Source organism: Pempheris klunzingeri, chromosome 6, assembly GCF_042242105.1.
Source record: "Pempheris klunzingeri isolate RE-2024b chromosome 6, fPemKlu1.hap1, whole genome shotgun sequence".
Lineage (NCBI taxonomy): Eukaryota > Metazoa > Chordata > Actinopteri > Acropomatiformes > Pempheridae > Pempheris > Pempheris klunzingeri.
Window position 1 is genome coordinate 13,255,303 of NC_092017.1, and position 27,665 is coordinate 13,282,967.

A 27,665-nucleotide genomic window follows, 5' to 3' on the forward strand; every position below is an offset into this window, starting at 1 on the left:
GGCTGCCACTTTGTCAGCTCAACTTTAGTCAACTCAGTCGCTCGTTGTCAGTCAGTAAAGTGGTCTCGACTACTGCTGCTGTCACGCAAGGCCTTCTGGGAATTGAAGTCCTAGCACTACATCTGTGTTTTGATCAAAACGTTTATGTGCCATTAACAGTCTGTGAAAATAGAAATATAATACCTTACACACACACACACACACACACACACACACACACACACACACACGTTAGTCTGTTATCCATCTGTTGTTTCCTCATACACGCAGAAAAGATATTAAACATTTTGGCATATGTGGGTATTTATTGGTTCACTTTAACACACACACAAAAAAAGACTACGGCATTTTCTTACAGCCTTTATTTTTAATTTGGGATGTCTTTCTTTAAAGGTAATGTAGATAATTTATGTTATCCCCTTTAAAACATTTTACATTGTACAGCTTGATAATTGAATATGGAGAAATAAAAAGACAGGACTTTCAGAAATCATACGAGTCATATGAGAGTATATTTCAATGTCACAAGCCAAACTTGGAAAAGTAAGTCACTACAACTGAACCAATAGAGAATTAAGACAGAGTGGGTTGCCTCTCAGTACACTGCTTCATGTAACCTGTTCTACTCGACTTTTTATTCGGAGCCCCATGCCCAAACAGAACCCCATTCCTTCCCCTGTGTTTAATAATTTAAAACATTCAGAGATACGTTTTTTTTGTTTTTTTTTTAATTGTCTGAACTTAGAATAGATAAAAACACAATACCATCAAAAATAGAGAATGGTCAAGTAAACTTCATAATAAAAAATTATAAAGAAAAAGGACAAAATGGAATGAAAAGTTTTTGTTTGTGTAAGCATGTTGATGGAATAGAAAAAAAAGGAAAAATAAAAAGTGTACATTCCTAATCATGCAATATACAAATTTTAATCAAATATTATGCACCGGAAAAATGATCAGAATTAGGATAATGTGTGATTAGGGGAGTTGTTTTTTTTCCAGTTTCACCTAACATCAGTCATTTTAAGGAACAGGGAATACATACAAACTTATTTTCTATTGACATTCCTGAAATACAGCTGATCACCTCTGTATTCAGACTCTACTACTGGACAGAAGATCTCATGGAATGGCTGACCTGACCTTCAGGTCACAGACATCATTATCATAGTTACCTACAATAGCAGACAGATGTGAAGAGAGGGCCTTACCAGTAAATATGATCAGAGACGCTACCGAGTCAGTTTTTATCTTGCTACTACTAGGTTAAGTCGTGCTGGACTGGGTAGTGACTCCAGACATGAATGACACAAAGTAAAACATCAAGTACCTCTGAGAGACTTTTAAGAGGAGGCAATGTCTTTTAAAAACGACCATTCACGTTCATCATGACATGTCAATGCACAGAAAAATGGCAAGGCAGTTTCTGAGGGGAAAAGGAACATTGAGGTTTATTATCTGGGTACACGCAAGCTGGGTGTCAGCCAGCCTGGGTGCAGCTACTGTGATGCAAACGTCAAAGTGGCACAGGCGTAAAAGTTTCACATGATTTCACGTGAGGACAGACAGACGTACAGTGGTAGCCATGTCGCCTAATACTGATTGAAAGGTAACCTAAAACCACCGACCGCTTAACAGTCTCTGCTTACAGAGAACAACCCCAGCAACCTGATATGCAGACGAGCTGGTTTTAAAATGAAAGACTGGTTGATGGTGTAACTTTGTCGCCCCTCAGCCAGACAGACTTTGACTTTTTCAGAGAAAGGACGCAGGTCAGGGATGTAACACAAGCAGCTCTCTGTGCCAGATTCTTCTGTCTCTAACTTGACTGAGTGGTGACACAAATGAGGACCGTCAGCACCGTAATGGTTTCATAAGAATAACAGTATCCTTCTGTGTTCTACAATAATATGACATCTTCTATACAACTAACCAGACCGTCTGTGAGTTGAGGAGGAAGAGGCTGATAATGGTGGCCCTGGCCTGACTGCAAACTGTCCTGTGGTGAAATCTCACATAACACTGTGCACTTCTACTCTGGTACCAGCATCACATTTTCACACCCTTCTGTCTTCAAATTCTTCTTTGATTCATAAAAGGAATGATATGTTGGAAGTTCTTGCGGGGGTCAAACTGCAGCTTAGTACACTTAATCAGGGAGCAGATATACTGGGGAGAGAGGTGGGGCTCTACAAGATGCGCTGGAGTGGGTCAGACTGCACGGCTAAGGCACAGAGCAAAACCACTGATCTACTGTACAAATCACCCGTAGTGCCACACTAGGATTCTATTGAACTAACGCTAGCAGATCTGCTCTGATCCTTGCCAAAAGGCAAGTGGGGCAAACGGCTCTGAAAGAGGTTTAAAACCCATGCCTTATGTGTAGCTTTGGTTTAATCTCTGCACTGCTCTCACTGTAGTTGCTCATCGTCTTGTCCTCTGCAGGCACCAGGTCAAGGTCACAGTCCCCATTTTTCCCCAGCTAGGACCAATCTGAGAAACAGTCAGTCAAATGGATTTTCCAGGCCTACACAGACGAGCAGCACGCACACTGATGTTTAGTGAGCAGAAAGAAGGGGGGGAGAGACAAAGGCGCAGACAGGCTTCAGACAAGAAAAAAAAAAAAAGAGAGACAAAAACAACAAACAAAAACAAACCAAAGACACAAAAGAAACCCTTCAAAACAGTAAAAACACAATTCAACCATCAACAGCAAAAGTCCAGTTGTCAACATTACATTACATGACTGTCACAGACTGAATTGCCGACAGTGGAGGCGGAGAGGTGCACAGGAAAGAGCAAAGGACGCTGGGCATCCAGAAACAGGAGCTCAGTATAGAGTCAGAGTCAGGAGGAACAGGGTGGCCAGGACGTAAAAATGAAATTGCATTGCAGAGAACACAGTGCATGTACACGGTGAGTCTGTAAAACAACATCGAGTGTTGGGGAGTGACCACAGATCTCAGAGTGCAGAGGAACAACAGAGTGTGGGACACTGAGGAAGAAGAAGACGAAGAAGGGGAAAGAAATCTTGCGAATCTGAGGACTAATAAATAGGGCGATACTGGAAGTGCCAGCCGCAGTGTTTCGTAACATGATTATGTTGTGTTTCAGCGAGGGAGGGGGTGGCGTGGAGGGGCTGGGGGGCACCCTGGGGCTGTCGGACACAATCAGCACTGAGAGAAGGTCTGCTTGATCTCATCCAACACATTCCCAAGCAGCGTCGGCTCGTCACATTTAGCGTCAATGCACACCGTTTGACCAGACTGGGTGGGATGCAGAGAGAGAGAGAGAGAAAGAAAATCAAGGTCACAATCTAAAAGTCCACTTTTTCAAATAATAAGAATAACAATAATGATAGGTAATGAAAATCTCAATATCAGAGGATAAGAGAGGAGTTTGAGTGCTGCACTCACAGTTTTGACCAGCAGACAGACATGGTGACCCTGGATAGACCTGCTGTACATGGAGGCACAGGAGTCGATCCTCTCCACAACTATTCCAACAAGACAAAAAGAAAACAAGTGTCAGCAGCACTCAAAACAATTGCATGCAATCACAGGATACTTATTCAGATTATTCTTAGCCTTAGTCTAAAATACATGGTTAACCACATGGGTGGGGCTTACATGATCACCACAATCACATGCTGCGAGTGAGCGCTACCATCACAGAAACATACTAAATTCCCTTTCACATACTTAACCATAATGGTCACAAACTCCTGACAAACACTGTATTGTTGAATCCTGTATGTGGAACACCCAAGCAATCTAGTACCATGATGCTTAACAACAAAAGTCTGTCATTGGAGACACACAGTACGTGGTCTGGTGTGCATGTACCAGAGAAATGGTGGTGGAAGCAGATCCTGGCCAGTAGGTGGTGGAAGGGCATGTTGACTCCCTCCAGTCTGACAGAGCTGCCCTTCAGGTCGCCCGACTCCAGCAGCTTTGCAAATGCATCACTGGCAAAAACAAAAACAAAAGAAAGTCAATTCTCAGTTTCGACGAAAACATGACAAAGAGCGAAAACAACTCGAGTACTAATCGCAAACTTTAAACTTACTGCAGACAATCATGGTCCCAAGACGATAAATCGTAAGGTTTTTGGTGACATACTGACTTTTAATGCCACCATCAATCATAAATTCTCAACATTACACAGAAAATATAAAAATGTAACCGGCTGATTGATCCCTCCAAAGAATGTATTTTTGGGGACAGTGTTTCAGATGGAAAATTAATACACCAACCTGTAGCAAGGAGTAGTGATTAGGTAGGAGGTGCAGGTAAAGTGCAGTTTGAAATCCAGTTTCTCATGAGTGGAGGATTCCTCATTCTGCGGCAACACAACACAACAACAAATGCAGATAATCAATAACAAAGTAAGAGTTGATTGAATCCCTTTCGGCCTGCAGACCAGGGCCCTGTTCTCCAAACTTGTCTTAACTAATTCAGGCTAACCTGCTGTTATCAGGCTAAAATAATCCTGTCCAGCTCATTTGGAAAGCAGCGTGGGGATTGATTTGTTCCCCTTGGACTTGAAAAACATCTTGAGCAACATTATACTTTTATTTCGAAATAAAGGCAAAATGAGTTAAGAGTTAAGAATGTGATCAGCATTGCTTTGACTGGGTGAGTGCAGGTCGACCCTCCAACCATGCACTGGGACAACAGATTCATGGACACAAGTCTTATTCTAGGTGGGATCCTGCATTGATAATTTTGTCTTCATTACAAAAATTGAACCGTGATAATCACACAAAAAGAGCACAGTGATTTTTTTCTATCTGTTCTCATCTACTTCTGTCACTGATACTTTGTTTCTGCACCTTTTCAGTCTCTTAACTCTCTGCTGCTGTAACAAGTGAATTTCCCCAGTGTGGGATAAATAAAGTCTCTGTTATCTTATCTTAAAATCATATTACAATCAACACTCTTACAGTAAATCTAAGAAAAACAAGCCATATGTATTTGAAGGTTACTTACTGTGTGAGGTTCAGTCTAAAACATTTTGCTAATGATGCGGCTAACTGTCAATAAGCCTGCACACGCAGGTTTGGGCCTGAGGACCTGCTGCTTTGACAACAGGTCCTGATTAATGTTTAACCAGCCTCGAAGAAGCAAACCAGAATTACTGCCTCGCGGTTGTGTACCTTCACCAACCAGTCAAGCTGTGGTTTATGTCTCTATCTAGACTCAAAGGAAGTGAGGACTGGAGGAACCGTTCCTCATTCGAGCCGAGGATCTAAGGATAAATGATGCTATTTGCTGTGCAGATTGCGAAGCCCCTTGAGGCAATTTTTGATTTGTAATGTAGGGATACATATATAAAACTGATTTGACTTGACTTTGATAAGCTTTGTTGTTCTTGTTCAGTCATATTCGTTGTGTCAAATTGTCAGCAGTCTATCATCTGGATGACTCAGTTATCTACCCACGAAGGAAAGCGTCCTGTAGAGAGATCTCTGTGATGAGTCAGTCACCAAAATGATACCAAGAGCGGGTGAGGACTCCTCGTCTCAGTGAAGTACACCAGCTTCTACACTATGGCACCACCCTACTGCCCCCAAAGTGTTTTTAACACATAAGAGGAATCAACAAAATGGGAACAACTGCACTAATAAATCTAACCCTACAACATTGATTTCAAATTTTATACCAAAATCACACAAATAGAAACTATGAATTGTGTTTGTTTTGGTGCGTGTTTGTGGGTGAGTGAGTGTTTTCCTACTGACCTTTACTATAAAGGTGAGGGTTCCTTTCAGTTTCTGTGGCATTACGATGCTCTGCACGGTGAAGACAAAGCGTGCCTCATTGGACACCCCTGAAGCAACAAGAGAAAAGTTCACGGTCAAAGACTTAACAAAACTTCCCAAAGTGAGGTTTGAAACAGATCTGAAATCTCTGTGTGGTTAATACAATGCTGCTTTGATAACCTGATATTCGATAACTCAAGTTTTGCATTGCAATGATTTATACATTGACGACACGCATAATACAAGTTTTCTATCAAAGAGATGTATTTTGCAGATTACCACTGACCAGGTGGCAGTTGGAAGGGGACGGTAAGGCCATCATGTGGACCTGACCCCTCTGGCCTCTGGAGCTTGGAGTTGAGAGAATCCAGGACGTTGAACTCCATGGACTTGAGGAAGCTGTCACACTTGTTTTCAAATATAACAGAGACCACCACCTGACTGCCGTCCTGCAGGTTTCCTTGGATGTCATACACCTTAGTGAGAGGAAAAAGATTTAACAATGAATATCTAATAATAAAAATCATTTTCTATTTGCACCAGGAACTATTCAAACTGAAGCTGTCTAAACCTGCGTCCCTTGTATAAAAAAAGCTAAGCAACGAGAAGGCAAACAGCAAACAGCCAATCTGGCTCATAAACCCAACACCAAAGCACGCATCATATGAAACCAGGAGGAAATCACAGGGACAGAATCATTCTTAGGAACTGATGCAACACTGCTACAGAAACATCAATGTAGTCCACCTCAGAGGCTTCAAAGTCTGAACAGCAGCAAAAACGGAGAGAGAAACACATCTAGTGAAGACTTTGAATAATATTCTGTCAATGACAGAACTTTAACCAGTACCTGATCAGCATCCTCCATCATCTTTAAAAGAGAGGGAGAGAAAAGGAGATGTCTGCATACACTGTTTTTACAGCTACTGTTGTTTTGGATAATGTTCACATTGATACAAGTAAGCATGAACGCTAAGCATGATCATTTGCTCATTCATCCATGCAGATGTGCAGTAGAATGGTGGGAACTTGCCCAGTGTTAGGGTTAATTCAGTTTTAATGCAACCCAGATCTTATTGGTTATAACATCTGACTCATTATTGCAGCGATGCACCAGGATACAACAGCAGAGTTGAATTAAGGGCAAAAATCACATGCAGTCCATCAGATGATCAAATACATTTTGCCTTTCAAGTAACCAGACAAAAGCATATCTTGTAATATACCAATCAACCTCATGCCTAGTGCCTTTCATCATCCCTTTATATTATAAAGTGAATAGAAGCATCTAAATATGATTAAGTAGATAAAGAACGCCCAATACAATCTGATAATGTCTGACACATTCATGTGTCAGAGGCCCTGTCAGACACATGTGAACCTGGCTTTAGAAATTAAATTAGCGAATTAAATGTTGTTATGACTTATGACTTATGTTATGACTAAAATGAAGCCATATGCGGACAAAACTATTTAATGTTGGTAAAAAGTCCCTCCTTCAGCAGCACCATCACTCACCATCTTGATGTAGGAGTTCTCAGCCAGCAGGCAGTAATTGGACATGGGCTGAAACGAGAGAAGAGTTCGGGTCAGACCAAGGCACTCTCTGTCACTCTGTATGCTAACTAGGCAACAGGAGCTGGATCTTCCTAGTTGATGCATAACAAGAAAGGCTGTCTGTGTGTGTGTGTGTGTGTGTGTGTGTGTGTGTGTCTGCAGAGGCCAGAGGGTGTAAACAGTGGAGTTCGAAAGGTACAGATAAAAAATTATGATAAATTATACAACCTTTAGGCAGTATCAAGTTATTTGTGGCTTTGAGGTCAGTGACTTGTCTCCCCAACAGCAACAATACTTTACTTTTCACTTTACTAAATTAGAAATCATTATTTCTTGCATTGAAGGGACAATCACCACATGGGCCCAGTCATAAAAATGTTTCCTTTTACTGTATCGATGCATAAAATTAAAAAATGCTATGTTGACGAACACTGACCGGCAAAGGCTCTTCCTCCTCCACAGTACCATTCTGCACCGACTCCTCTCCACCTCCATCACTGTGATGATGATGGTGATGATGCTTCTTCTTCTTTTTCTTCTCCTTCTCTTCCTTCTCCTTTTTCTGCTTCTTCTTCTTGTGTTTGGAGGACTTCTTAACAATGAAAACCCACAGGGAAGGTGGAGACATTTTATTAGAAATGCCATAGTTTGAAAACTAAACTGGGAAGGAAACATGATTAGAAACATTCCTCCCGAGACCGCATAAGAACTGACAGGTCTCTGGTACATCATTTACACAGACTTGTGAGAATAAGAGCTGCCAACGAGTTGCATCCTGTCAGGTCACTGTGAATTGGAATCTCTAGCACTGCAGCCAAACTTCCTACTTTGTAATTATCACATCATCAGTGGTGACTCACAGTCTCCTCCACCTCCATCTCGGTGTCTTTGGGCTCATCAGGCTCGGAGTCCGGTGCCGTGCCGGAGGCCGCCTCAGGCACGGGGGCTGCTTTCGCTGCTGCTACTGTTCCCACTTCCTGTTCACACACACAAAAAATGAGGCATTAGCAATGAGCAACCATAGCATGTTACACATAGAGCACTGTTTGCCACTTCTGTGTTGATAGAGATAAATGACGTTAGTGAGTTTACTCAATTATTCATAGAAAGGTAATTCGTGATCAGCTGCAACCTACTGAGCTCTATGACACCACAAACATACATCTGATTTGAGAATTACATGCAAGACTTTGAGCTAAACCACAAAGAGAAAACAACAAATATGTTATGTCCGTGGGTATCTGTACATGTGCAGTGGCTTTGTTTTGGACTTCTGGATTGACTGTACTAACCAGCCATACTAGTTGCAGAAAACCAATTAAAAGAACATGCCTTACAGGATCCTGCCGACGGCATTCATATATGCTACTTTAAGTCAAATTTTGCTATGCTACAGTGACAGCCAATACAAAAACAAGTTTTCCACATGGACATGTTGAGGCATGACTAGAAAAGGTCATGTTTTTAGGTCAGCAGTGCTTTTACTTTGGGTCTGACAGCTCACATGAGTAAAAACAGAATTCCTCAAAAAGAAAGAAGAAGGTACAGAAGGTGCAAAACAGTCAGTGCTAACATCTGTGTTAAAGGTCAAATACTTTCTTGTATCGTTAAAGGGATAGTGTGACATTTTGGAAAATATGTTACTTGACTTTATTGGTGAGAGTTAGCTTAGTCAGCTTAGTTGACTTAGTTGACAGTGCCAAGCAGCTAGTCTGGCTCTGTCTGCAGGTAAAAAAATCCTTGATCTCAAATAATGAAGAAAGTGATTTTCTACAACACCTGAAACTTTTTTCATACATTTTTTTTTGTCATTTAAAAAGGTAAATAATAGCATTCCTTCAGAGCAAGTTAAAAAGTGCTTTGCAAAGTTTTCTTGTGAACCAAAGTTTTGTTTACATTCAGTATCTTTAATCAAAAAGCTTCTTGTAACTTGTATGTTCCTTCACGTTACCGAAACAAACTGCTGATGAGAAGAATAGCTTGAAATCTGCGGTAAGACTGGGTAATCCAAAATAGGTACTCGCACACTAAAACTCTGCTCCACAGCACCACCACTGGCTAAAAATTCCACATGGTACCTTTAACACTACCCTACTTCTAGGAATTTTTGGGGATGTTTTGTAAAAAATGTTTTCTGTTTCTTTGTGTGCAGTTGTAACACCTTAAAAGGTTAAACAAAGACAAGAACAACCTCACATGTGATCATGGAGGAAGTAGTCAGAGGACATGTGTGGTGACAACAGACAAAAGGCACGGACTCCAGGCCAGATTGCAGGGAACTTCAAATAACCTCTGCTTACTTGTCACCACCATCAACACAACAATAACAACAACAGCGACATCTACTTTGACCTCAAGACCAACACGACACCCAGCGAGCAAAACAAAAGCTGAGGAAGAGAACCACTGGCGTTGTGAGACAAATACACACATACTGTGTACACAGGCACATATATACACATGCTGGAAAACAAAGGAGGGCTGGTGAATGAGAGAGGAAAGGGTTATGAGACCTGTGAAAGAGAGGAAGTTGTGTCAAAAATGAAAAAGGTGATGTTTAGAAAATGTGAAACTGATCCAAGAGTCAATAGGGGGACAGTGTATGGAAAATACCAATGTATGAGGTAGATCAATAAAACATGGGAGATATGAGAAACAAATGTATAAACTAGAGAGAGAGAGAGAGAGAGAGAGAGAGAGAGAGAGAGAGCGAAAGGGGGAGGGGAGGGGGGAGACTCAACCTGGCTGTTAGAGGGCACTGGAGCGTTTGAGAGCCAGAAATCCAGATCCGAAACCTAGAAGAGGGGGGAGGGAGAGGAGGGCGAGGAGGTGAGGGCCAAACAGGTTCTGTATCTTTCTACTATTCATGAAAATGGATACAGAGATTACACTGTTCTATTTCATGAATAAATCAAGTATTTGGCAAGAGACTGCACAGTCAGCTACGAGGAAACTGATACTTGATCACTAAAGCTGATTGAAAGACAGGCTGGGAAGAAGCAATGGAAGTGTTGAGTCAATGAAAATGATCAAAGATATCACTTTGCATGTAACCTTTAGCAGCAATTGTAGACTACATAAGATATATTCTTAGGCCATTTTTCATCATGAATTTTCCATTTGATTGTTGATTTTAATCAGAATTCTGGTTCAACCAGATCTTAGATATAATCTCTGTTGCTAGGTAGGAAACAGCCTAACTCCACCCTTTTGTAAGGACATACCTCCGCACTGGTGGAGGTGGGCGGAGGTGCAGCCACCTCACTGGTTTCTTCTGATTGGACCACTGGCTCTTCAGCCTGACCCCCGAGAAGATCCTCCCCCTTTTCTTCATGTTTGTGTTTCTTCTTCTTCTTTTCTTCTTTGCTCTTCTGCAGACCAACAAGGGAATAAATTCAGCTCAGTGTCACAATAAGGTTGAGAACCACAACCAGTGATTCATCATGTCACAATGGTTGACAGCTCCGTGTTGTTTTCCCCTCGCCCAAACAGCTCCATAAATCTGACTTACTGGTTTTAAGAAGCAGTTTCATCAGTTAGACAGAATGAGGCGGGCGGGTTTTCTGAGAGGAGGGGAGCATAATCTTGTTGATAAAAAAAGCCATTTTATCCTCACCTTCCTATCCCTCTCTTTATCCTTCTTCTTCTCTCTCTTCTCTTTGCTGCTTTTCTTCTTGGGCTCCTGTGAAGCAGCGCTTTCAGCGTCTTCATCCTCTGCTGGGCTTTTTGCAGCCTCTGCTGCACGGTGTGACCTGACTGGTAGCTTCTCACTGTCTGCAAGTGGCCTGGACAAACAAAGATGCACAGGTGCACATTTAGACTTTGTTTGGAATGAGGGCTTGTGGGATGATCACAGTCCACCTGGAGTTAATGCCATCATTTGAAAAAATATCTTTGAACCTTATTTTTCTAGTTAGAATTAACCTGTTAGAAAATGTGAAAAATGTTTGTAAGGTGCAGCAATCCACTGTATTCAGGCACGCATTCTGCACTGTGCCGCAGCCAGGTCTCATTCAAAGCACTAAGGTAAGCCATTCCTCTGGCAGAGCTAGAAGCACTAGAAATCCCCAGACAGCAATGAACTACACCAATAAATTCCTCCATATTGAACTAATGAGAGACGCCAAGTTTATTTCTCCTAGCCTGACCCTTTAAATCAGTAATGACAGGCACTGCAGCCCCCTGCTGGTTATCCTCTGTACAGACATGCTGATATCCGTCAGCCCTAACCTGGGTGCTTGAATCTGTCTATTTCCAGTTTAGCTTTATTTAGTTGTCAAGATGCATTTCCCCTTTTTATTTGTCAATTTCTAAAAATAAAAAGTCTCTGATTCAGTTGGTTAGCTTTGCATTGTTATAATCCTTTTCTGAAGTAAAACTTCTTGCTGACTGTTCTTGCCTATATGCATGACAATAATCTCTACCACTTGCAGCTGTTTCTATGGTTGTTCTAAGTTTGATGTTTGACATTAAAGAAACATCGGACAAACCCTGAGACTGACCAGAGACTGACAGCAGCAGCGGCCTGTTGTAACACTAACAAAATAAAAGCTCTCAGTCATCTAACTGTCAAACAACATTAAAAATATAACAGAGTCACTGCTACTGAGGTCAGCTTACACTAAAAGAAAGCTATGGCATATAAATATATGTACAACAGATTGTTTCCCCCAGACGTTGACAATAAATTCTGCACAATCTCTATTACTCTTTATTTCTTAGTCTAACACAAGTTTAACCTCATACTATTAAAATCATAGCACTGGTCTATGGGCACATGTGCTTGTTATTTCCATCAAGGGTAGGCGAGGAGTGTCCACTTAAAAATCAGCTAGTGAGAATTTGGAGGCATGGCATGTCTACTGAACTCAACTGAGGAGGATCTGAGAAAGGTGAGCAAAAGAACTGCAGTACCTGACCCCTGGGACAGGTTTCCTAAAAGCATATTAATGCAGATTATCTTTTACAAGAAAAACAAGTGCCAATATGCTTTTGGGAGGCCCTTTCAGGAGGACAGATTAAGTCCTGAGAACATCAGCAGCAGCAGCCAGATAAAAGTTATCTTATTACTATGAAACTATGTAACTCTATCAAAGAGATGTCTTCTTTTAAGAGAATTCTTCCTGTTTTAAAAATGACAGAGCAGTTTGTTTAGAAACTGAGTGGTATGCTGCTGGTATTATCAGACTTATAAAAGTAAAAAAAAAAAAAATGAAAAAAGAAGCAGGGTAAGAGAAAAGGGATACTGTATATTATACTTGAACTATGCATATTGAAAATACAGGGAAAAAGAGCAAAAAGAGGAAGCAGGTACTGCAAACTCCAAATGAGGAAAGAAAGGACAGCTATGTTAGTGAGAGGAGCAAGATAGCTATTAAGAGAAAGAGAAAGTCGGCAAGGCAATCCAAGTACAACCGGAGCCCCGGTCCTGCGGCTGTGGTGCTACTCACCTGCGCCCAGCGGTTTCCAACAAGCTGCCCACACAAAGGGGCAGTAATGGGTGTGTGCAGGCATAGAAAAGAGGAAGCAGAAAGCAGAACGCCATGAGAAGGAGTGAATGGAGAGAAAGGGCCCAGTCACATCGGATGTGACACTGTGGCCGGGAGGGTCAGGAGTAAATGCTGAAATAATCAGTCTCAGAAAATATCCAATAAAAAAAACTTCCAACGTTCCTCTGCTCTAAATTTGGACTAAAAATCCAACGTTTCAATGACTGGTTGATTAGCTTAGTCAGATATGTAATTGGTGGGTTTCAGCAACTTTAAAACTATGTAGATAAATCAATAGTTAAATCTATATGAGGGTCTGATCTACATAGTATGAACTCACTTGTCCAGGTCGATGTCCAGGGCTTTATGAGGGTCATTGGGGTCTTTGTCATCATCATCACTGGGTAAGGCATTCTGAAGCAATGAGAAGGTGAAATCAATAAAACAGAGTTAATAACTTTCTAAATAAATCTATATCCACAACACAAAATGTGAAGACATCTATTAAGACATTGACTTCCAGTCTCTGTTGTCTCAGACCCGAGTATCCAATTAAATAAGCAATTAGGGCATTTAATTCTGAGAGAAATGTACGTCTACATTCCTACAGCTTCTCAGTTTGAATTATTGTGTCAATAATAAGGTCAGAGTAAACTGCATTAGAACTTAATGACAAAAACATCTTTCATCTTTTCACAGTGAGTCATGATGCCTGTCAATTCAAATCGAGTTTCAAATCCAATTCCCATTCTTTCTGGCTTTGGCATATATCATAATATATTAGTTCTAGTGTTTCCCTTCAAACTCATGGTGATGTTTACATGGCTCAGGCGTACCTCTGGCATCTCCTCGGTAACAATGTCAACCATGTGTGCAGGTGTGATGTCCTCCTCGCTCTCTGGGCCCGAATCGTGTTTCTTCCCTCGTCCGCTGCGCTTTTCTTTCCTCTTTTTCTTCTCCTTCTTCTTCTTCTCTGCTCTCTCTTTTTGCCGACGCTCCTCCTCCAGTTTCACATACTGGTCAGACATAGGCAGACCTGTGGGACAGATAGTAATTTGACAATTATACAAAACGAAAAAAAGAAAAAAAAAAAACAGCAGAAAACATGAGAACAGATACAGAGAAACAAAAAAATTGCATTATGTTGAACTTCAACCACGATACTGTCTTTATTATATGAAAGCATTACGTCTAGTGCAATGGCAGTAAAGTAAGGCTTTTTGATTTTGGTATAATTTTGAAAGGTGTGAGTGTCAAACGAGAGCCTTGTGGTAGTGTTAGAAAAGTGTGTCCCACCTGGGACTTTGAGAGGCACACTGAGGTCAATCTGCACGACTGGGATGTGCTCCACTCCAGGGGCTTCCTGGTACACCTACACAGAGGAGACATTCATGTAAACCACTGCGCTTACCATACGCTATTTGTTAGTGTATACATTTCACACACACAAGTCCAACTACATTTATTTGGTATATTGTTATTCCTTATAAAAGTCGGGGATCAAGCAGATCACAGCCTAGTGATGTCTGGGCAAGCACACCTTTTGAGAGGACGGGGAAGCCTTGATGTAGAACGGGTTGTTGGCTTGCTCCTGCTTTCTGGCTTCTCTCCTCTGGGGGTGAGGAAAAAAAAAAAAAACAGTTGCACGAATTTATCAATGAAGGCACAATCTACCTCAGCAACAGGATGAGATAGGAACTACACAGGAAGATAGATTCACAGTTGAACATTTTTACCTTATTTGAATGTCTTGACTACTAACAGCTACAAGTGGTTAAATAAATTTTTTTCATAGAGTCAACAAAAAAAAAAAAACAACACGCATAAACTAGCATTGAAACACACAAGTGCATACAAGAAGATAATTGTCATTAATAAAACTAAAACAATTAAAAAGGTTCTTCTCATTCATAAAGACTTCAAACGTTAAAAAGTGATACATCTTTTTATACACAACACTGTACATTTATGCTACTCATAAAACAACATTCCTTGCTCAGTTCAGCAGGGCTACACCCATGAACCGCCTTACCCTCGCCAGCTCCTTCTCATCCACCTCTGTGTGACGGGGACGGGAGTGTTTGGTCTCCTCCTTGGTAAAAATAGCCTTCGGCTGCTCGTCCTCGGACTCGCTCTCAGATGGAGGTTCGTTGATCCAGGCATCCAAGTCCAGACTACACACAGGGACATATGTGCGCATTAAAGTTTCAGCCCATCTTGCTCGCAGACCACAACGGTATATGCAAGTGCATGGAGTTTAGATTCAGGCCAAACTATGCATTCATGCAATTTTGATAACTGTCTTAATGTGTGTGCTCCTTGTGTACCGAGCCAACTCACCCTTCAGGAACAGGCACTTTCTTCTGTGCCTTGGGAGCCACAGGGTTGAGCTCTCCAGCAAACAGAGCTGTGACTTCATCTGCTACTTCTACGTCCTTCTGTTGCAGTTTCTGGATGTACTTGACCAGCTGCAGGATGCAAGATGCCTGAGGAGATAACCAAAAGTGAGGCTAAAGTGAAGGTTTGCCAAATTTGTACATAGTGGGTAACTTGTGAGGTACGTAATGTGAAAGAGCAGACTCAAAGCATGTCTGTCATGGTTTGGACAAAAGAAAACCAATTGTGACTTCAAGGTATTTCTCCGTCTTACCCTCTCCTGCACCTCCAGGTTGGCGCTCTGGACAAACAGCGGCAGCCTGTCTATCATGAGCTGGCTGGTTTCCTGTGCTGCTGTGCTCTCCGTGTTCCCCTCCAGGCTCTTCAGCACGGTGGCAAACAGCTTGGCTGCATTCTGCACATACACTGCCTGGATGTGGCCTGGTAGGGTGGCCACCTTAGGCCGCAGCATGGCCTCTAGCGTCTGCATTGGGTTCTCCAGGTGTCTAAGCAGAGGAGGTGGATTAAAAGACAGGCCTGACTGAAAACTACACTGAATCACAATACTGGTGCAAGTTCCAGCATGGCGCTGATAAATATTTCATGATTGTTTCCTTTCAGTTATTCCTGATGAATATTGATATGTTACTTAGAAAGTGTGTCAAAGAGGTTTGAAAATGCCTCAACCCACTGAAATAACCCACACATTTGAAAATACCAGACACTTTAATACCAATGGGAGCCCTATTATTTAAATTTTGAAATAGAAGATGTTACTTTTGACAGGTAAAAGGATAACACAAGTGTCACTGAGTCTAATTTGGAGTGACAGGTTAGCATTGCTGTGTGTGTAAAGAAAATGAAATATTCTGTCAACTGTCAATCAGGTTTGGCTGCCAGGGCTGCACTAGCTTGTACTTGGATGATAAAAGAGGGAGCAAACATAGAGGTAAGGAGCACAGCATGTGAACCAAGCTGTCAGTCATTTACGTATGGATTCATTGTTACAGGGTTATGGGATATCTTATTGCCATGAAAGAGTCATGCAATATTTAAGCAGGATTGCTGAATTACTTTAGATTTACCTTCTATATAGTGAAAAGATGACAAATAATTGTGTGTTTAAGAGTGGTTTCACTCCCTTCTCATGTCCTCTTTTTACTTCTGTCGCCTTACATCAGTTTGAATCCAAAAGAAAAATAAATGAATAAACGTACTCTGAGAATTCTCCGCAGATCCACGCTGCAGCGTACAACACTTCACAGATGCCCTTTCGCTGCATGTTGCCTGTCAACAGGTGAGCATTGTCCAGCAGAGTGGCCATCTGGGCTACAGCAAAGACCCGGATGGCTTTGACCCGAATAGCCACATCCAGCATCTGAGACGCAATGAGGTGGCCATGCCGTGTGCCCTCTAATCGGGTCAGCTCCACCAGGATACTGATGTACCTGTCAAGCAGATACAAGGAGATGCAATTGAAAATCGTGCCGCTGAGTGGAAAATGACCTCGAATAAAGTTAACAAAATTTGGGGAGAAGAATAAGAGGATGCTGGTGTGCCTGCAAGACTGACCATTCAAAGTTGGTGATGTACTGGTAGTTGCTCTGGCTGCAGATGTCGATGATCTTGGTGAGCAGTTCATCTCTGTAGGTGGTTCCTTCTGCTTTGTCCACATGCAGCATCAGCTTCTTTACAATTTCCATCAAGTTCTTTTTGGATACCTGGGAGAGCAGACACCAGTTCAACAACGATCAAATTAAATTTGTTCTTCTGTGACGGAAAGAGACAGCGTGTCCTCAAAACCGCTTTAAAATTAAAATAGCACAATTGACTGCATAATATCTTGTATAGCAAATAAATCACACAATGAAATCAACGCCACCTGCAGAAGTTTCCACGCCATCTATTAGCTACTTTGGCCAGCAACTGAGCCATTTCATTACAAAACCTATGGTGCCTGGTGAAGTAAATCATGTGGCACATGAACTCAGCAGGGCAGCCAACAACACCTTTTGCCATAGCCACTGGTAAATGCAAAGAATGGAGGTAATTTTTTGAAATCTGAGGTGACATTACTTAAACTGGGACTTAATTGAAAAAAGTTGTAAACAGACTGATGAATAAAGCACAAATGCCTTTGTTTCATACCATGCCATAGAGCAGGTCCAGAGCTCTGAGTCGGATGGATTCATCTTTGTCATCCAGACATTGGAGGATGAGGTCTTTATGAGACTGCACTGACTTAGGGTGGGTTTTCAGGATCTTTGACATGGCCAGCAGGCCCAAGTACTTCACTACAAACAAGAAACAAATTAACACATGTGGCCTCAGTGTATTTAAAAAACAGGCAAGGATGCACTTTTAGCTCTCTGTACCCTATCATGTAAAGGTGTATTTACCTCTAGCTTTTATCATCTGACATTATTCTCTGCACCAAAAATGTTGGTTGTTATAAAATTATTCAAGTTCCTATCATCTTTAAACTTGACTATCCTTACTTGATTGTGGCTGCAGTTACGCAACAAACACAATAACTGGTTGACGACAAAGTATTACTTTTGAAGATCTATGGTTTCCAGAGAAAAGAGGACTAGTTGTTGAAATATGTCAGTTTATACTACTCTCTAGTAACTCTATGAAGCCAAGGAGTGTATATAGGAAATATTTACATGTGAATACAATATGAGCAAATTACTGCGGTGTTATCTCATATGGAATCATCTATGGAAAATCATATGGAAATGGCACAAACTAAATATTAGAAAGAAGTAAGAACACAAAACATACAGAATGATGGAAGGGACACACAAACACATACACGCGGGACGACACACAAGCTGGACACAGTAGTTTTGTTTTGCTTTATCCTTCCTCGTATCCCGGGCAGCTTTCTGCTGAATCATGACCTTCTGTCGATCATCTGATCTGGCAGAGACAAATGCCTCTCAGGTTCTTTGATCAATAATGGTGAAAAGCCTTCTGTGTGTGGTAGTGACCTTGGCGTGACGTGAGGCTGGTCACTGCAGTGAATGTATAGTAGGAATGACCCGGGCCTCTGAATCTACCTCTGCTATAGAAAAGTGACAGCAGCAGTTCAGTGAAATGCAACTTTCCATCAGTGAGAAAGGCGTAATAGAGTAATGAAATGTGAGCTGGACAAAGCAAACATTTCAAAGATTGTTTACTACACAACTGCCTTCAATAGATGCCTTTCCAGGCTTATTCTGGTTTGTAAAAAACATTTTTTAAATTTTGTTAAGTGTAATCAATGAAGGGGTGAAATAAATCTAATGCATCTGGCATTTGCAACACAAAATGCATCTAAAATGTGACTTAATAGTAATTGATTTTCCTATTTTAGTTGACTGCAATGCATCTAATGCCTTAAACACAATATTGCAGGTTTGCCAACCAAGTTAATAGGTAGTTACTTATTTATATCCAACTAAAACAGAAGGAGCCTCCGTCTGTCCATCTTTCAACTTTCTTGACAACTGTACATCCAACTGACGTCACACTGATGGCAGGTGCATTGCCGAGCACCTGAGGAAGTGCAATGTCGAGTGTGAGCTCTTGAGATGTACGGAACATATTCATTAGTACTGCCAGAAACACACACTGTGTATTGTATTGATAGCGGACCCCTATTAAAAGGGTACATCATGCTGGGTACAGTTCGCACTCGTTACTTGCTGTTGCATCAGCAACAGATGAGGAAAGAAACCGGAGAGACTAGGAATATTACACTGTAGCAAACCTAACATTTCAAACATAGGCAATGCAACTTTTGGAATGAACGCTTTTGTTCCTGGAAATAGCCTGGTCCCAGACAACATCTAAGGTTGCCGTATTGAGTAAAGTATGTAAAATGTGAGGCTATCCATAGACATTAAATGGGGCTTTCATTTCATTGAGGCCACAAATAATTTTTATAAGCTTTTGCACCCAAATGTTGTGTATTTTCTGGCATTGCTGGGAGACGCCACTATGTCATGGCAAGTTATTGCTCAAGACTCAAGGAAGTGTAGTGTCCAGTGTGAGGTTATTTGGATGAACAGCTCTCAAGAGAGAGATGCAAGCAGTAATACCAGTGTCCAAGCAATCTGCACTAGTTTTTGTATATCTGCTTGCATAAAATGTCTGAATGATAGACTTCCAGTATTGCCCCTTCTTATTTACTTTCTGTTATACCTACAGCATGACTGAAGTTGTGGTGACAGGATAAACAAAACCCAAAACCACAGGTTCAGAGTCTGCTCTATTAACATCAGAGGTCTATAGTCTACTCCACACAGCTATCTATGTATGGGTGTCTAGATAACTCGACTGGCTGGATGCAGTATGTTCAGCTCCAACTGGGAGTGTATTTGTAAAACCAAGAGAGTTTGAGAGTAACCCCTTTCAGATAGAAGCAACCAGAGAAAAAAAAAGTTGTTCACTTTTGTCCATTCACAGGCTTTCTGTGTGAAAGGAGTGGATGTGACTTGGCCAACTCATTGAGAGTTATGTTCGAGTTATCCAGAGTCAGGGGGTCTACATTATTGTTGTCTAAAAGGGTGGACTGTTCCATAGTCAGAAACACGCAGACAATGAGAAAATGACACACTGCAGGCATTGACAGAGGGCTCACAGTTCTGGTCCGAGTCTTCTATCAGGATTCGCAGTTTCTGCACACAGAGCTGAAAGAGAGAGAGAGAGAGAAAGAGAGAGGGAGGGAGATGTAGAGAGCAAGGGAGAAGCGGGGTGGGGAGAGGGGGAGAGCCATTAACATCACTTTAAACCTTCAGTCTTACCACATGAGCACACTTTAAGATACATGGATGAGACAAACAAAAAAATGGAGGAAATGGGATCTATACTCGAAGGTGAAAACATTTTTTTTTTCATGCATTACTAACAGTCACAAGGACTGAAGGCAAGAAAAAAAAAACAGCTTTGTGAGTCCTGCTAACCTGTCTGACAGTTGCTGTGTCTCTACTTAAAATATGTTTGGGCACACAGTCTTGTGAACAGAAAGAAACTGGTGAAAGCATGCATAGTGGTTCAACAGGATTGGAAAGGATTATGATCAACATCTAACCACATGAAAGTGCAGATGGAGGAGTGGACCTCAGAGGCTTACCTGGATGCTAGCACTGTGGTTCGGCATCCCAGAGGACAAGGAAATCAACACTGCAATGTGGGAGAGAGAAGCATTTAGATCTGACTGTCAACTAAAGATTTTCTGAGAAGAAACAAAAACGTTTCAAGATGCAGATTTAGTCAAAGTAAGGACAACAACTTGTTACAAAACTTCAATAAACACATTCATATTAGGAATTCTTGCAGTGTTAACCAAACACACAAAGCTAAAACAGAGACCACAGCATTGTGCACAGAATGCCAGTACTGACCTGCAATCACAGTGTTGACACATTCATACAGCAGAGACATTGCAGAGGTACTGTGAGAGAGGAGGATGGTGAAAGAAACAGAGGAAAAAAGGGAGAGACGGAGCAGATTATTATTGATATACTAGTCAAATCAAACTGCTTTCATCAGCTGTACAAAAAAAAAAAAAAAAAATTGAGGGATTTCACCTCACCTGTGGATTAGGTTTGTCAGAGGCTCGATCAGCTTCTTCCCCAACCGTGGCTCCAGTGGTGTGAGTGCACCAAACTGTAAAACAAACACGACAGTGCCATGACATTCAGTAGCTTATCTCTCACACCAGAATGTTTCTAAATTTAAATCTACTGTCGATATAGTCCTATCCGTTCATAATTACTGATGGATTCAAGCAGTTCTATTGTGAAAATGAGCTTGAACAGACTTACAACTGAGCTGTTGCTTTAAAAAAAGGTGGTTCTTTTCATATGAATACAACTTGCTATGAAGCCCAACGTGCCATGAGACTTCATTGCCTTTAGGTAAACTGAGGCTAATGCTGGTGGACAAACTAGTATCAATTCCTCTTTTATGATGGATTTAACCTGTATGATTGGTGCAATACTGAAATCATAACAAAACCGTGGCTTGGTGGTGCACAGTATATAGTGTGTTTCTGTTTGTCCATGGTAATTAAAGAGCATGGTAGATTGAAATTGGTAAAAACAAAAGCAGTTCCTTGCATCCTGTTCACTTACCAGCTTGATGATCTTAATGAGAACCCAGTTATTAGTAGAGGAAGTCATGAGTTTGAAGAAGAGAGGGGCCAGAGACAGGTAGTTCTTAGGATTTCTCCGTGCCAGCTCACAGATGACGTTTACTGCTGCAGATTGGACACCTAAAGAGGAGAAGGTGCATTAGTCAGGAACAAAGATGATCTGAAAACAAAAGTAAAAAACATTATGTAAACATGACTAACATATAAAGACTGATCTGTTTGTTTATTCGGTAAGGGTGAAGTAAGTATGGCTTAAAAAAGAATAATGTGCAATAATGTAGCAGTATAACATAGGTCAAAGTGGTAAAATATCATAATTGGATGCATTTATTACATTGAAATATGCAGCCATGTCTTGTGCAATGACAAATAACGAACATTTAAAATGTGAAAGAGTGTAGATGAAAGAGGGTACATTTCTTTTCACCTTACGTCACATTTGAAATATCCTTTTGATAACTGTTGCAAGTAGCTTTCACAACAAAGCCCATTCTGAATCTCAAACCAGTAAATCTTGGCTCACTGACTGATCCAATAAATAAGTGTGACACCACTGTCACAGTCCTGGTTAGATGTCAGATAAATGTCCTGAGATATCCTTTTGTCTGTGCAACAGAAATAGAGCCTGTGAGTTGTTGAATATTCCTTGGCAGCCCTGGCAGGATCACAAATGCGCCTTCCTTAATCTCATATTCTTCGCTGCTCAATAATTCATAGGGTTCAGGTGACAGAGAACGCCTGTCCCCAGGAGTGTCGGCTGAGTCTAACATTTAGCTACCTCGAATGAGAAAAGACACATTTGGTCCAAATGAAGAGACACAACCAGGATTGAAACTAACAATTTTTAAAACAGTTAACTGCAACATACACACTTCCTGAATATCAGGCTCAATGTGGGGTCTCTCCTGATACCTGGGTCTGGGTCCTCCAGTTTCTCCTTGAGCCTGGGGAAAGCGGGGCGCAGGGACTCTGGGTACTTCAGAAACACCTTGTACATGATAAGCACTGCTTTCTTTCTGATGTAGGGTTTAGTGTGGGACATCTGGAGTGGGAAAAGGTAAAGAAAGTAGAGACTGTCATCATCTTATAAGCCATCTATAATCCTTGTTGGTAACCCTCTTGACATATTCCCCAGGACTCACCAGTGTCATGATGTCATTGGCTAGGTCACGAGCCAAGTCAGGGGTCACAAAACAAGAGAGGCCAGTGAGGGCAACACCAGTGTCATACTGGTTGGGACTGCTGAGATCCTGGAAGACAAAAGGGCAAAAATAGTCCATAAGAAAAAAAAAAAGTTTGGCTGAGAAAAATAACGTCAAAAGATATTCAGGGAAGGCACAGAACAAAAAGGACACTGACCTTTCGGATCTGATTGGTTGTCAGCATGATGACATCAGTGCTCTCGTGAAAGCACTGTGAGGCCGCCAGGTAGCCAATCCTCTGTAGGAAGAGAAGCAAGCAGAAAGAATTACATACTGTGCTGCATTTTAACTGGAACCATTTCAGTACAATGTTATCATTACAAACATTCATCAACCTGCAGCAGTTCCATGGAGATTTACCAACACGGTCCATAAGAATCCGCTGTGATTATTCAATGTACTATTTTTAGGTGAGTATCTATGTGGAGAAGTTAACTTCAGCGCTACAGAATGAGACTGTTCGCATCGCAGCAATAACTTCCTGGTAAAACTCCACTTTGCGAACACCCCGGTCACAACATCATACCATTAACCCAAAAAGTGTTCTGGCATCTGCTTTTCAAGTACCCTTCTTTATATGCCAATCATACCTTGTATGTGAACTTGGAGGAGCTCATGACTTCAACGATGTTGAAAGCAGCCCAGCTGACATCATAGCCCAGCATCTGAAGCTGTATCACCGAAAAGAAAAGAGACAGAGACAGTGAGAGATGTCGGTGAATAAAAGGAGGAGAGGGGCTCTGAACTGCTCCTATAGTGCAGGGGCTAAATGAATGAATGAGAGGTTTCATTTAAACAGAAATTGTATACTGATTTCAATGCAACTGGCTGCTGGCTATTGAATTGTGTTGTGAGTAATCTTCAGCCTATAAAACTAAACATGCGCAAGCAACCTTGTACTGGTTTCTAACCAGTCGCCCCTATTTGCCCCCTGATGAAGCTTTGAGCTGAAACAATGGGCTTTGATTCAGCGTGATGTTGTTTGAATAGAAAAGATGATATACAAAGAACCAAATCTGTGTACGGCGCCCTTCTACGATTATCTCAGCCAGACAGTTTTTTCCCCCCCATTGTGTCAACACAACATAGGTATGAAACTGCCTGAGCATATTGGTAGACACCTAATTCAGTGTCTGTTAAAAAAAAATAAATAAATCTTCCCTAGCTGGCTTAAATGTTTTGAATGAATTTAAGTTAACACAGAACGAATATATACAAGACTATATTTCTTACCTTCTTTTGGGGTCATATAACAAACCACATGCTTATGGCTGAATTGATTACTTGGCTAATTCTACAGGAATAAAGAACTCTGGCATTATTTTAGTACGTTTTGTCCTAAAGCATCGATCAAAAGACCCACAGGTGGGTTTACACTGAGAGTCACACAATGGTTGCATCTGTGTGTGTGTGTGTGTGTGTGTGTGTGTGTGTGTGTGTGTGTGTGTGTGTGTGTGTGTGTGTGTGTGTGTGTGTCAGTGCCTACGTATCAAGTAGAAGTGACAGAATCAGTGAATCAGTGGAGGGTGTCGAGAGATCTTACGTAGGTGAGCTTGCACACAGCATTGGCTTTGACAGCGATGTTGTCCTGCTTGAGCTCCTGTTTGATCTCATCGATACATGTGGAGATGTACTTGGCCTGAGGGCAGACAAAGGAGAGGACAAACAACAGACACCAGATCAGATTAGGAGGACTGATATCCGGAGTGAGGGGCTGCTACCAGGCCCCAGGAACAAGCGGGTGGTTTGTCTATTGTGGCTGTCCAAGACACCAACCAGCAGAGGTGGAACTAAACCTAAACTTTATGAATTCCTACTGCAGGCTTCACTCTTAAAATGCTGCTGAAATTATTCCACTCTGGAATCCACTCGGCTTTAAGTCATAAGTCAAACTAAAGTCACAAGTCATTGGCATCTGATTAAAAGTTAAGAAGTCTAAAGTCATCATAGTGATGACTTGTGCATGACAACTTCCACAGTCTGATGACTAAATTACATACTTTTAAGCCATGCTCCAAGATACTGTGTAAATGTGGCACCTGCATTTGTAGACTAAGAACATTTCCTTCCCTGGTGGCCATTACCGACACATTAAATGAGATTTTCTTCATGCATGGCCCGATGACTGGAACAAACTTAAACAAACGTTCAAAGAGCTCAGGTCTGAGTAAACTGCTCATGCTTACAGAGCACAAAATATTAATCATGAGCTAAAGATTAAACTGTATCACTTTAATCACACAGGTGGTTTTATGCAAGTCATAACATAATGCGGGGGGCTCAACAGCTCACCCATCCTCTAAAGTATTTTAACAACTGAGTGCTTCCAGGAATCTCTTGCCTGAATGAATGAGTGAAAAAAATAGCAGCTCCTATGACTCCTGGTATTATACACTAGATTTTCTGAATTAGAGCAGAAGGCACATTTCATTCAGCAGACCAGACAAGCTCAGTCAGACCTCTGGCTAGTGCAATCAGTCAACTCAACTATCGCTGAGAAGAGCAATCTTGCAAAACAAACACATACACATATAGCTCTGAAGAGTGTGAGTGTGTGCTGGTCATGTGTGTGCAGTCATGAGACAGCACAGTGACAAGGAGGAGGAGGAGGAGGAGGAGGTGGGGGCTGAGCTGAGCTGCTGCTGTTCCTGTGGCTAACAGGGCTGGAGGGCAGGCAGACAGGCAGGGAATCTACACAGGATCACCAGACACACACACACAAACACACACAGTGCTTCTCCATCACACTCATATTCAAAAGCCAATTCAGAATCCAATGAAATAACTTAAATAGTTGTCAAAGGGCCAACAAAGACAATCTTTCAGCCACCAATGCAGACTGAGCTGGAGATAAAGGCCTGAACTCTCCAAGCAAAGCATGAGGGGGCTCAGTGTTAGCTGGAGCTAACAAGTGTTTAAGTTTTTATAAGAAAAACAAAGGCCAAATAGAAATAGGCCTAAAAAAAGGCCTCTTCTCCTGTCAAAGGATTACACTTAAGACATCCTCACACCTTTCTTCAATATGCCGGCTGTTCCAAAGGCGTGGGAGGGAGAGTGAATGAATGGACCGTGCAAAGACTCGGCACACACGTGAAAAACAAACAGTGTATGAGAAACTGTGAGCTGGCCAGGAAAAAGTCAACACACACTCAAGTGGGCATTCGCGCGCACACACACACACACACACACACACACACACACACACACACACACACAGAGTGTATTAATATTTTAGCAAACTGTCCACTGTTGACTGGGCAACCACCACCTTATCTAGGCTGCCCGTGTAAGGTTACCACCAGCGAACAGCTTAGCCCATACATTGAATCAAGAGATCAAGCTTTGATGGCCTCAAACGCCATAGCTGATCTAAGTGCTTGATTTTCATGTCCAAAAACATTCAGGCACAGATATAGAAATAATATCCAAACAAAATAGGTATAAAACAGATTTGATTTGCTGATGTAGCCCCTGCTGGTACATTGGTTTTCTGATGATAGTAAGCAGGACAAAATCTGCCATGCTGAGAAAGAAATCAAATCCAAAAAGCTGCCCTCAGGTCAGACACGATACCTCTAAATTTCACACCTGACCTACAGCTTGAGACAGGTGTGCACAGCACCGCAGCTCTAGTCTGGGCAACAATCACCCAGGGACACTGCCTTATATACCCACCCAATCTAACTACATGTCATGTTATTTTTACAGCAGGAACAAGGTTAGACACAGCCAACACAGAAGTGATGGATGGAAAGGTGGCTGTCCCAAACAGTGCCCTCTAATGGCCCATCCCACCCCACTCCCACTCCCACTGAGGTCTGGTGCTGTGATGAGCCTGTTATAACCCACAGATCAGCGACAGGGATGACATCACCTTCAATCACTGACGGGATGCTCAAGAGGCTGCCTGACTCTTTCACATGATTTATATAAGACATGATTTTTAAGTGAACCAGCTTGGCCTGCTTCACATAACGTCCACGTGACCACAGCATCACATCATCCATTCAGCAATCCAGTCAATTAAGTGACTGGACGGACAACAGACCTCTAGATACTTCTGCCAAAATGAATCAGTCATAACAGGCCACTAATTGATAACGTTAATGCAGTAATTGCTAAATGGTAGGAGTAGAGATATCAACATTAGCAGTAGCCTCTGGTAAACTGAGATAATCTATGAAGCCGCTTCCTCTAACTGGCTGTCAGTTTATCGAGGTTAGCTAGCTGTCACTAACAACTCTCCAATAAGCCTCCTTGCTTGAAACCTGACATGTAACGAAACAACAAAGTTAACACCAGCGTGCATCCCCAAGCAAACATATTTAGCAAACATTACATGAGCATTCATTCGGCTGCACCACCCTCTGAAAATGAGTGTTTGGAGTGGCTGTTAGCTAGCGGGTGGGATGACTGAGCTAACGTTAGCTGGCCAACCTACCTAATGCTAATGCTAACGTTAACGTTAATTTACCTAGCGTTAGCTACTAACGTTAGCTAGCTGGTCAGTGATAACGGTCATGGCAATAGGTGGTAAACACGTCAATGAATGTGAGGTTAAAAATGTAGCAGGTGACAGTGTTTTCTCACTGGTCGTTTTACCTCATCTTCCTTGTGATTCCTAATGCCACGTACTAAATCCTGAAGATTTTTATCGAACATCCGATCGATGCTCCCTTTGACAATCTTTAAAGCCATGACTGTCTGTGACTTGTACCGCTTCTGTCCTGCGGGACCAAGAGCCTTCCAGAGGTCTTAGAGGGTGCCGACCGACCCGGACTGTCTCTCATCCACCCGGGACCGTGCGTGCAGGATCCGCTGCTGTTTACCAAGCCCGGGCAGATGAAGCTGAGGCCAGACGGGGCGTCCTGTGCTGTGCAGAGACGCTGGCAATGGATCAGTGTAGGAAATGGCTGACAAAATGGCGTCTGAAGTCAGCTGACTTGAGTATTATTATGCGAGATTCTCATGTGGGAATCAGAGGAATTAAAGGTCCAGTCCCCCGTTTGGACTAGTAAACGGATTTATGACGCTTCAAATTTGAACACATTATTAAATTGAAAAAGGCACCGTCAGTCTGAAGGTTTGTGGGATAATTCCTCATATTATTTGCAGGCTAAGTGGATTGTGTA

The 27,665-nt window shown here is 41.9% G+C and overlaps 1 protein-coding gene across 2 annotated transcripts; it reads right to left on the minus strand.

The window, feature by feature from the left end:
- Positions 1-347: 347 nt before the first annotated feature.
- On the minus strand, positions 348-27,438 carry ap3d1 (adaptor related protein complex 3 subunit delta 1). Of its 2 annotated transcripts, XM_070831748.1 has the most exons (33): positions 27,136-27,438; positions 24,077-24,172; positions 23,124-23,204; positions 22,691-22,771; positions 22,474-22,581; positions 22,244-22,373; positions 21,312-21,451; positions 20,771-20,844; positions 20,580-20,629; positions 20,309-20,358; positions 19,817-19,865; positions 17,335-17,480; positions 16,759-16,907; positions 16,404-16,634; positions 15,461-15,692; positions 15,151-15,296; positions 14,843-14,984; positions 14,351-14,422; positions 14,107-14,182; positions 13,647-13,846; positions 13,151-13,224; positions 10,938-11,106; positions 10,546-10,692; positions 10,063-10,116; positions 8,182-8,298; positions 7,758-7,913; positions 7,283-7,330; positions 6,051-6,240; positions 5,744-5,832; positions 4,256-4,341; positions 3,846-3,967; positions 3,417-3,496; positions 348-3,266 (listed from the first exon to the last, which is right to left on the minus strand). In XM_070831748.1, exons 1-33 carry the CDS (start codon positions 27,229-27,231, stop codon positions 3,171-3,173), a joined length of 3,777 nt encoding a protein of 1,258 aa, XP_070687849.1. In that variant the 5' UTR covers positions 27,232-27,438; the 3' UTR covers positions 348-3,170. The 2 variants fall into 2 exon arrangements, with proteins under 2 accessions (XP_070687849.1, XP_070687850.1); XM_070831749.1 differs by lacking the exon at positions 10,063-10,116.
- Positions 27,439-27,665: the final 227 nt, after the last annotated feature.